Source organism: Artemia sp. Qi Xiang Cuo, chromosome 16, assembly GCF_049724085.1.
Source record: "Artemia sp. Qi Xiang Cuo chromosome 16, ASM4972408v1, whole genome shotgun sequence".
NCBI lineage: Eukaryota > Metazoa > Arthropoda > Branchiopoda > Anostraca > Artemiidae > Artemia > Artemia sp. Qi Xiang Cuo.
The window spans coordinates 11,715,086-11,727,459 of record NC_142809.1 but is presented as its reverse complement, the minus strand read 5'-3'; the positions used below and the strand labels follow the sequence as shown (position 1 = coordinate 11,727,459).

Below are 12,374 nucleotides of genomic sequence, written 5' to 3'. Positions count from 1 at the left end.
TTATAACTAGATTGTTATACCTACAAAATTGCAAAAGTCTGTATCCATTACTGTTTTCTTTTCCTACAACAAATCTACCTAGGCTTGGATACCATTTATCCCTATTTCTACCAACCTGGGCATTAAAATCTCCCAGCAATAACAGCATATTTCTACCTGGGACCCTGTCTATTTGCTCCTGTAACTGTAAGTAAAATTCATCTGAGTCACTAGTATCTCTGTCAGTCGATTCTACAGGGGTGTATAATACTATAACAGATACCCTGAACTTTCTAGTCATAAAATGAGCAATTAGTATTCTATTATTTATACCTTCCCAGCCTAAACAAGACTTAGCAGCTTCCTTATTCATCATGAGCCCTACTCCCTGTCTATGTACCCCATCCTTCCTGCCTGAGTAAACAAATTCTATATCACCTAAATTCATGCAACCTACCCCTAGGATATGAGTTTCTGAAATTCCTAATAAATCCAGTTCGAATCGTCTGAATTCGTCAGTCAAAATGTCGATAAGATAGCCATTTTTTAATGTCGTAACATTCCAAGTTACAATTTTCATGTTCTTTAAATCACTGAAATTATTTTCGCCTCAGGAAAAGCAATGATACCGGATACCAGTGCAGGACGGGGATCACATATCTTCTCAAGTCAACACTGAAGTGCCTAAGCCGGCTTAGAACCAGACAGCAAGAAGTCCCTGGGACCTCCATGAATGGAGGCTCTGTGCAATCCTGGGCCCATCTTGGTCACAACATGGTTTTCAGCACTTGGCAATGCTCTTCTATCAACAAGAGTCGAAATCCTGCACAGACAGTCTCAAGCCTATTACCTCCAACTCATTATATATTCATGCGTACAAATATTATTCTACTACGGGGAGGCAACCCATAATAGATAAATTAGCTAGGAAGAGGTGTTTCAGCCCAAAGACGCCCATCAAACATGCCAAGCCCAGAAGAATTGTCCATTAGTCAGAATCCCGTGCGCATGGTGTGTCGTTTACTAGGCTATAATTTCCTCGAGGGGCACCACTTCTCAAGTGGGAATAGAGTCGACCAGAAGGTCCCAAGTCTTGCAGGTACCCCGAAAAGGTCGAGGCAGCCCTTTGCAGAGGCCGTTGTCCATAGATCTGGATCTTACGCCCTGCCACAGTTTTCCTCCTAAAGAGGATCCTCCCACAATGGTGTTCTGCATCACCATGCAATTTAACCCATTACTGGGCGAAGGTTTGCAACTCATGGAACTTGTGGACAAACCAGTGGGCCCTTTTGAGTGTATATTTGAGGGGCCTTCTTCCTCCTCTGCCTGTATTTATGACTACAGGCAAGGGTGCCCCAGTTTCTATTATGGACCCCCAGGGACAAGGTCCCCCCTTGGTCAGTGCCTCCTATGGAGGTACCCTACATATCTGTAGAGTGTTCCCGAATCGCAACCTGGGGACACGCTGAATCGCCTGGGGGAGGCCAGGAACATAAAAACGAAACCAACACAAGTTTGGCCCAAAAACCCCATGCCCTCCCAAGGCCAGAACACAACCCGCACTCCACCAAAAAAAAACACAAATGAATGTGCATTGTCATTTTAATATACATACACTGATATTTAGTAATCAAAATGTTAATATTATTTTATTTATTAAAGTTATAAAAGGAAAAACATTTATATTTTTTCAGTAAAGTGCAAATGATGCTCCAGCCCTGGGAAAGCACAGGGGCTCCGAGCCCAACCCACGCTAACCTCCGCCCCGTTCCGAGTCCGACTCGGTCAGTCATCGCAATTGTTGTCGTTGTTGTTTGGGGTTTGACACTTTCAACCAATCGGTCATATGCGTTTGAATCACTCAAGTTTTCTGTGCCTTCTGTAAACACTAGCTTGCTATTTTATAGAGGATCATTAAGTAGTAGCATTATAAATACTATTGATAGGTTATTAGTGGCATAACCTAATAGATTACTACAAGTTTCTAATAGGTTATCAGCACAAGAAATTATAATTCTTTTGATGAATTAACCTCTTATTGCAGCAAATAAATAAACACCAAGTAGAAAAGTTTTCAGGAAATTAAGTTCAATTTCCACGTTCCTGATTCTTAATAAAAAGAATATTCATATACAAGCAAGGCCAGATCCGGGGAAGGGGAAGCGAGGAGGAGGGGGGGGGGTCATCTTTGGCATGGGTAAAAAGTCCTGTCACCTGATTTCTATTACTTGACTATGAGATCAACGTTTAGATGTTTGAAAAGTATGATATTTGAAAGGATTTGAGGATGCTTGGTCTATCCAATGCCCCATGAATGTAAAAGAGAACCAGAAACCGGGCTTTTATAAAATGAGATTATTCAGCAACAAAACTAATAATACTACTGATAGGCTATCAGTGACATAGCCTGATGGGTTACTAAAAGATTTTAATAACTTAGCATTAATAGGTTATCAGCATGGAAAATGTTACATTTTCTTGATGAATTAGCCTCTTATTGAAATAAGTTAATAAACAAAACTTAGAAAAAGTTTTATCAAAAGAACATGCTTTTCATCATTGTAAAAACAAAAGTAAAACAACAGGAAATTTACCAAAGACAGTGAAAATTTTATTTTGTTCACACTTTCATCTAGGATGCTTAAATCATCAGCATAATCCAAGTCCAGGAGACTTTTTCCTCCCCATTTGATTCCGTGGTCTCTCATTGCCTTTCTGTGATCCTTAAAACAAAGTCCATCAAAATAATCCATATAAAGGGGGATAGAACACAGCCCTGCTTAACTCCTAATTTAATACAAAACCAGCTGCTAACCTCAGTTCCTACCTTAACCGCAGCAGTGTTATTCTTGTACATACCACTAATCACTTTAATGTATTTGTCTGGTATACCATACAGGGATAAAACCTTTACTAAAGCTCTTCTATCAACAGAAACGAACGTTTGCTCGTAATCTATAAAACTGAGGACCAAAGGTGTTTGAACATTCAGGCACTTCTCAATTATTAGCCTAAGAGTGAGAATTTGGTCGACACATCCTCTACCTTTTCTAAAACCGCACTGCTCTTCTCTTAAAACTTTGTCTATGGCATCTCTCAGTCTAAAAAGTATCATATTACTAAGAAATTTATTTCCTACAGAGACCAGACTAATGCCTCAATAATTGCCACACTCACTTTTATCACCTTTCTTATAAAGTGACTTAATTAAGGTTTTCCTAAAATCGTTAGGTACTTCCCCTTTTTCAAAAATCATATTCATAATCTTCAATAACTTATTTCTGACCTCAGAGCCACCATATTTAAGAAACTCACTTACCACCCTATCAGCACATGGAGCCTTATTGTTCTTTAATCCTTTTAGTACTGTTGCTAATTCCTCCTCACAAAACAAATCTTCCTTCACATCCAAAATATCACAAACTTTTTCATTTTCCTCTATGTTTTTTCCTGCAACTCTATCTTGGTTAAGCAAATTCTCAAAATGTTTGGCCCATCTCTCTTTAGTTTTTTCCTTATCGCTAATTGCAACCCCATTCCTATCTTTAAATGGGACAAGTCCAGATTGACTACTCCCTCTCAATTTGTTAACTTGCCAGTACAAAATTTTACTATTATGCCGTCTAGCTGCATCTTCCAGATCCTCAGCAATTTTATCCATGGCCTCCACTTCACACCTTCTTACCTCATATTTTAATACTTTCTCCACTCTCTTTATATTTCTTTTGTTTTCATACGATTTATCACTCAGATAATTCTTGTACAAGTCCTTACTCCTTTTTGTTAAACATAAAGCTTTTTCACTAATATTCTTAGCAGCAGCTCTAGCTTTCTTCCCTAATACACCTTCAGAAACTTCACAAATTATTTTTCTAAAATTATTCCAACCATCTTCCACATTATCAAATTTTGAACTCTCAAGTTTAGTATTTAACTGTTCCTGGAAAGTTTCTCTCAAATTCTCTTCCTGGAGTCTACCAGCATCATAACTTCCCAGGAGGTAGTTACCCTTCCAATATTTCAGTTTTAAATTAACCCTTGACACTACTAGATGGTGATCTTTACTTTTAACATCAATAACAGCACTGCTATATACCCTAGTATCTTGTATTGATCCTGCCAGTCTTCGGTTTACTAACATAATCAATAAGGTTTGCTGTCTTACCATCACGTGAATACCATGTTAACTTATGAGCCATTTTATGATCAAACACCATATTGGTTATAACTAGATTGTTATACCTACAAAATTACAAAAGTCTGTATCCATTACTGTTTTCTTTTCCTACACTAAATTTACCTCGATTAGGATACCATCTGTCCCTATTTCTACCGACCTCGGCGTTAAAATCTCCCAGTAATAACATCATATTTCTACCTGGGACCTTGTCTATTTGCTCCTGTATCTGTAAGTAAAATTCATCTGAGTCCCCAGTATCTCCGTCTGTTGGTTCTACAGGGGCGTATACTACTATAGCTGATACTCTGAACTTTTTAGTCATAAAATGAGCAATTAGTATTCTATTATTAATACCTTCCCAGCCTAAACAAGACTTAGCAGCTTCCTTATTCATCATGAGCCCTACTCCCTGTCTATATACCCCATACTTTCTGCCAGAGTAAACAGATTCTGTACACCGAATTTCATGTTTCATACCCCTGAGAAATGGGTTTCTGAAACTCCTAATAAATCCAGTTCAAATCATTTGAATTCGTCAGTCAAAATGTCTATACAATAGTCATCTTTTAATGTTGTAACATTCCAAGTTCCAATTTGCATGTGCTTTAAATCATTGAAATTATTTTCACCTCAGGAAAAGCAATGATCCTGGATACCAGTGCAGGATGGGGATCACATATCTTCTCAAGTCTACACCAAAGTGCTTAAGCCGGCTTAGAACTGGAGAGCAAGAAGTCCCTGGGACTTCCAATATGAATTGACGCTTCGTGCGATCCTGGGCCCATCTTGGTCACAACTTGGTTTTCAGCACTTGGCGATGCTCTTCTATCAACAAGAGTCGAAATCCTGCACAGACATTCTCTAGCCTATTACCTCCGACTCATTATATATTCATGCCTACAAATATTATGCTACTATGGGGAAGCAAACCATAATAGATAAATCAGCTAGGAAGAGGTTATTCAGCCCAAAGACGCCCATCAAAACATACCAAGCCCAGAAAAATTGTCCATTAGTCAGAATCCCATGCAAATGCTGTGTTGTTTACTAGGCTATGATTTCCTTGAGGGGCGCCACTCCTCAAGTGGGAACAGAGTTGACCGCAAGGTCCCCAGTCTTGCAGGTACCCCGAAAAGGTCAAGGCAACCCTTTGCAGAGGCAGTTGTCCATAGATCTGGATCTTACGTCCTGCCACAGTTGTCCTCCTATAGAGGATCCTCCTGCAATGGTGTTCTGCATCACCATGCAATTTAAACCATTACTGGGAGAAGGTATGCAACTCATGGGACTTGTGGACAAACCAGTGGGTCCTTTAGTGTACATTTGAGGTTCATTTCTGAGGTCCTTTAGTGTTCATTTGCATCAGAAATGAACTTTACACAATTTTCCTAATATGCAAATATTTACCCTGAATTGTATATAGGCTAGGCTATTTACACATTAGGAGTGGGGGTAAAGTTCATTTCTGATGTAAATGAATGTTATATTTGGATTCAGGATGCAATTCTGACTAAAAAAGGTTTATGTATTTCTTAGCCAGGTCAGTAAAACTCCTCTATATTTACCCACAAATGTCTTTAGAGCCTAAAATACACCTTGACAAAGTAATATTGAACTACTAAATCAACCCTTTCCTTATTCATGTTACTTAGAAGATTGTATAGCCTAAATTAACTAAACTAGCCTAGACCTATATAGATTTTGACAAAAAAGTTTTACCTTAGTTTTGGTTTTTCATTGACTCTAATTTTGAAATGTGATTTGTTTTATTTCAGCAGGATCTTAAGCTACATCAAGGTTTATTATTAAAATTTAAGATATATGTTTTCAAATCTTTAAAACCTTTATACCCTAAATCCAGATTGAGCAAAGGTATAAAGCTCAAAACTTTGTTCTTGTGCCTCATTTGAGCAAAACATCAATTTCTCAATGTTTCACAGTTAAAATTCTAGTTTAGCTACTTTTGGCTACCTTGGAAAGGGGTTAGATTAGGAAAATGAAACTTTGAGGGATGGGTCTACAGGCTAAAAGTATTTCAGGGGAAGGTATTTTAAATTACCTGCCTCCACTCCTTCTCCCTCTACAGGGCCCTGACCTTTGATGACCTTTAGAAATCTGTGTGTTATAAAAGTGAAGCATTACAAAATAGATTTTCTGCTTAAATGAAGTACAACAAAATTTTTTTCAGCTTCACAACTTTTCTGAATCCCAATTTATAAGCTGTTAAAGATATACAAATACATTTCCCAAATCTTTAAAAAAAAATGATGTGGCTAAAAATTCTACTCAAATAACAGGAATTGCATTTTCAGAACTAAAGCCAGAGAAAAAGAAACTCAAAATTAAGGTAAAATGTTGTTTTGTCAAAATTTCAATAGGTATAGACTAGACCTGTCATGTAAGCCCATTTCAGGACCCTTTAGAGGGAGAAGGAGTGGAGGTAGGTACTTCAAAATAACTTCCCATGACATACTTTGGTAAATTTTTTTGCAGTTCATATTATTGACTTACAAATAGGCCTAAAGTAAACATATCACTCAATGCCTTTTTTATGCTCTTTCCAAACATAATAATCGTTTATGTTGCAGATGCATTTTACCCACTATATATCCCCCTAATGTGCAAATATATACCCAGAATCAGTATAGCCTACTTAGGAGTGGGGGTAAAATTTATCTGCTGCAAAAATGATTATTATATTTAGAAAGAGCATAAAAAGGCATTGAGTGGTATTTTTACTTTATTCATAGGTCAATAGTATAAACTACAAAAATGTTACCCATACTTTAGCCCAAGGCCATATCCAGGGGGAGGGAGTTTGAACCCCCACCCTAAAAAAAAATGTCTGTCTGACTGATAAAAAGGTAAAAAAATGGGCATAAACAAATTTTGTATGTCTTTTTTAGGTTTTTTGTGTAACCCCCCCCCCCCAAAAAAAAAAATGTTTCTAATAAAACCCCCTCCAAAAAAATCCTGGGTATGGCCTTGCTTTAGCCTGTAGACCCATCCCTAAAAGTTTCATTTTTTTTAACCTAACCCCTTTCCAAGATAGCCAAAAGTAGGCTATCTAAAGTAGAATATTACTGATTCCTTTTAATAACATAGAGATTGTAAAGGGTCTATGCTCATTGGAAACAGGAAGGGCAGAGGTGGGTAAAGTTCTGTGAAATCATATTATTAAGTTAGGAATAAAGTGAATATACCATTTGATGCCTTTTTTTATGCTGATTACAAATATAATAAGCATTGCTATCAGAAATGAATTTCAGCCCCCCCCCATTAATATAGGCTATACCTAACCTAACCCTGAATTGGCCTATATAGGGGTGGGGGGGCTGAAATTCATTTCCAACAGAAATGCTTATTATATTTGTAATCAGCATAAAAAAGGCAGGTAAAGTTCTACAAAATTATATTAGGCTATTGAGTTAGGACTAAAGTGAATACACCATTCAATGCCTTTTTTATGCTGATTACAAATATAATAAGCATTTCTATCGGAAAGGAATTTCAGCCCCCCACCCCCTATATAGGCCTAGCCTATGCCAATTCAGAGTTAGGTTAGATAGCCTATAGCCAATATAGTGGGGGGGGGGCTGAAATTCATTTCTGATAGAAATGCTTATTATATTCATAATCAGCATATAAAAAGGCATCAAATGGTGTATTCACTTTAGTCCTAGGCCTAACTCAATAATACAATTTTGTAGAACTTTAAAAAAAGGCATTGAATGGTGTATTCACTTTTGTCCTAAATCAATAATATGATTTCGTAGAACTTTACCCAGAGGTGACCCAGCCTAGGTAGGCTAGCCTATTTAAAAATACCTATCCTAGCCTATCCAGGTGATCATTGAGACACTGGATTTATTCCTCAGATTTCTATTCATTTAACTATTTTCCTAGATATATAATAGCTCCTTATCTAGGATTTAAACAAATGAAAAACTGATGGTAGCTTTCATTTTTTTTTGCTAGGTCATAGGCCTAGGATGTGATTTATGCCCATTGCCCATTATAAATTTATCAGTCAGCTACTTAATTTTTCTGATGGAAGCTTTCATTGACTTTAAAGGCTTGCCAGGCAGGAGCTATGAGTCCTACCCTAGTCAGGACAAATAATAGGCCTAAGCTGGCGTAGCCTAGCCTACTGCCCATAACTGTTTTCATTGCATAGGGGGCTAACCTAATTTACTTTTCATAAGTCTCTTTTTAAGACTAAAATTAGGCCTATCATACCTCATCTCCTGGTCAGCCATAATAACTTTTCCAGAATTAAATGTATAGGCAAAATACAAAATGGAAAGTAGCAGTTCTCAAGGCGCCAATAATTTGAATTGAATTTAAACTAACTGCGAGCTGCGAGTTCTCAAATATCTGGCCGTTCTTTTGCACTAAAGGGCTAGGCACACGTAGCTGATTTCGGGAACCGATTTCAGCAAGGGTGTATTCCACGTCAAGTGATTCTAATTAAAGATACTAAGAGAGGGGGCTTAGTGACGTTTTTCGGGGATTAATCATCATTAATTACATTCTAGACAAGGAATTTACTAGGGCTTTAGAGCTTTAGGCATGTAATTAATCGTATTTGATGATTATCATAGATTGATCGTAATTAATGGTGATTATCACCGAAAAACGTCACTAAGCCCCGCCTCTTAGTATCATTAATTATAATCACTCGACGTGGAATACACCCTTGTTGAAACCGGTTCCCGAAATCAGCTACGGGTGCCTAGCCCTTAAAATCTTACATCTAAGATCTCACATCTTTCTGCAAAGATTTTCGTTCTTTTAACTCATCTTTGTTCTAAGATCTTACAGCTCACTGATCTTAGCAAAAATTGTGAAAGACGCCATCTTTTTGCCATATAGAACAATGATGAGAGAACTTTGATGATATACTCATCATTGTTCTTAGACCGCTGATCAGAACAGAATGATGAAAGACGTTTGCCAAAGAACGCTATAAGATGTAAGATCTTAGTGCTAAGATTTCACTTTTAAGCGTTCTTTGTTAAAAGATGTAAGATCTTAGCACAAAGATGAGTAAAAGAACGGCCCTTATGTTTAAGGTGTTCATATTCCAAGCTTAGCAATAAGCAAAATGCACGGATTACTTTGTCTTGTTGTCGTAAAATGGGTTTGAGCTTGGCTTGGTAAAATGTGGTAAAAGCTTTCTAATTCAGTTAATTATTAATTTAGTAAAAATATATTAAGACACAAATACAAAGTTTAGAAATACAACTTTTTATTAAGATAAGGAATATATCCTGCCAAGTTTCTGCTTAACGGGAAATTGAGAAATTACCACTTCCTAGCTATTACGTGGGCTGGTTAAAGGAAGGTGTGGTTGATAAAAATGTATAAAAGATATATTTTATCGGAAAGGGCAGACTGATACTAACTTTATGCCGGACTGACCTCTGGTCCGTTGTTTTTAGAAATACCTTGGAATCTTGTCTTATCATTGTAAGTGTCTATGTATCTTATTAGATATTAGTGTAGTTTTTGAGACTTGTGGTCTATTTGGGACAGCCAGCCCCAGTAGAATATCTATATCTGGAATTAATATATGTTAATGGAATAAAAGTACTGTATTTTAGACAACCTCTCTACGATCTACCTTTAGCCCCTCGAACATACCCAGTCGGTACGCCTCATTAGTCCGGTCATAGCCTAAGGCACGCTATCAAAGTTTAAATACCTTAGGGCCATAGTTTACCTCCCCTGTAAAGGGAGAATAAAGGCATCTACGATTACATCACTCAAATACCATAAAATACACTTTACAACAAATACGCGACCCAGAGATGGAAAAATGCTGTAGCAACACACTGCAGAGCCGACGCAGGGACTTTAGCAGTCAAACAGCGTTGTTAATCCAATTACTTACTTACGGACGGATTATCCACTTACTTCTACTTGTTCCACGTTCAAGCCAAATCTGGACTCTTCGTAATGCCCAGCAAACGAAGATATGATTCTTTCCAGATATTTTGGTCCAGGGTGACAAGCTCCATGATCTTAAACTAGTGATTATCCCAAAGTCACTCAAATTTTCGGAAACCCCTAATAAAAGGCTCGAGTGTGGACTTGACTATCGCGAGCCATATTTTTTCCTGTTCTCCTCATTTCCTCTTCCATGTTGGTGGTGGAAGGTTTTTAATACATTTTTCCTATTATGTTCTTCTGATCTCCGCATGGTGTGGCCAAACCACCTTAGACTCCTCATTTCGACAAATGAGACACAAATGGGTAATCCCAAAATCTTCTTCCGAATTGGTTGTTCGAAAATATATCTGGAGGATGAATGTCTAGTGTATATCATAAGCATTTTTGATAAGATAAGTTAACTTTTGACGCTTTTGGAGACTAAGTCTCACACCCGTAAGGAAGAGCAGAGAGTATCATGGCTTTATAGACACGACTCTTTATGCAGAGAAATATTTCACTGCACTTAAAAAAGGAAATTCCTCAATTTCAGGAATATGTACCATGCTGAGGGTGTGTAACTCCGATTTTCCTCTGAAGATTCCCAATATCGTTTATCATTCAGCCAAGGTATCTGAACGATCGCACATCCTCGATTTGACCACCATTTAAGAAATATTTCACTGCACTTAAAAAGGAAATTTCTCAATTGCAGGAATATGTACCATGCTGAGGGTATGTAACTCCGATTTTCCTCTGAAGATTCCCAATATCGTTTATCATTCAGCCAAGGTATCTGGACGATCACACGTCCTTGATTTGACTACCATTTAAGATCAAAGGGGTGCCATCCATCCCAGCCGTCTGCATTGTTTCCAATAGACTTATTTGGAGGCTAGTCAAGAGTGGTCTATTTACAACTGATTCCAATTGACGACAAATGGGATAAGAATCGATTAGAGAAGGCAAGCTAGATATACACCCTCCTTAACCAGGACTAGATATACACCCTCCTTAATCAGGACCCAAACAGAAAGCTCACCGTCGACTCTAGCTTGGTAGTGGAAGGTATTTAATACATTTTTTCCTATTATGCTCTTCTGATCTCCGCATGGTATGGCCAAACCACCTCAGACACCTCATTGCGACAAATAAGAGACAGATGGGTAATCCTCAAATCTTCTTCCGAATTCGTCGTTCGAAAATCGATCTGAAGGATGAATGTCTAGTATATACCACAGACATTTCTGATGCAATATGTTCTCTTTTGACGCTTTTACAGCTTTTGGAGACTAAGTTTCACACCCGTAGGGAAGAACAGAGAGTACCATGGCTTTATAGACACGATACTTTGTGTGGAGAGAGACTTCACTGCGCTTAAAAAGGAGATTTTTCAATTGCAGGAATATGTACCATGCTGAGGGTATGTAACTCCGATTTTCCTATGAAGATTCCCAATATTGTTTATATTCAGCCAAGGTATCTGAACGATCACAAGTTCTCTATTTGACCACCATTTAACATCAAAGAGATGCCATCATCCCAGCCATCTGCATCATTTTCATTAGACTTATTTCGAGGCTAGTCAAGAGTGCTCTGTTTACAACTGAGTCCAATTGACGACAAATGGGATAAAAATCGATGATAGAAGGCAAGCTAGATATACACCCTCCTTAACCAGTACTATATATACACCCTCCTTAATCAGGACCGAAACGGAAAGCTCACCATTGACTCTAACTTGGGCCTTGGTTCCATCAAAGTATACTTTCAATAGTCTGATGATCTTTTCAGGGACGCCATCTTCTCCCATTTGTGACCAAATGGCATCTTGTAGGACAAATCAAATACTGTAATGGAATTAATGGAAATTTGGGCTGTTCCCTCCTAGTGTTAGAAGAGAAGTTCTAGGATCCGTCGTAAGCTTAAGATCTGATCATAGTAGGCCATATCTGCCTAAATAATGCTTTATTGGGTTGTGTTCGGGAGCATTTAGCGTCTCGGAACCTATTTAAAAGTGCAAGTGCGAACATCTTTGAAGCAATCGAAATAAGAGGTAAGCCTCGGCAGTTTTTCATTCCATTCAGTATCCTTTATTGAAGATGGGGACAATAATTGATACCTTCCACTCCTCAGGGATGTGTTCATTGTCCCAAACATCCGTAACAAATTCATGCAGCTGATGATGGCTGACTCAGGCAAAACTTTAGGCAGCTTAGCAGAAAAGCCATCTATACCAGGACTTCTTTGGTTTTTATGCAGTTTGATTTACGGGACTGCT

The 12,374-nt window shown here is 37.9% G+C and overlaps 1 protein-coding gene across 1 annotated transcript in view; it reads right to left on the bottom strand.

The window, feature by feature from the left end:
* Window positions 1–12,374, bottom strand: part of LOC148942566 (uncharacterized) — a 54,745-nt gene that overhangs the window by 20,528 nt on the left and 21,843 nt on the right. The window contains exon 3 of the mRNA XM_089102304.1: window positions 1,738–1,875. Coding sequence (XP_088958430.1) covers window positions 1,738–1,875 — 138 coding nt within the window. The remainder of the gene's footprint in view (window positions 1–1,737; window positions 1,876–12,374) is intronic.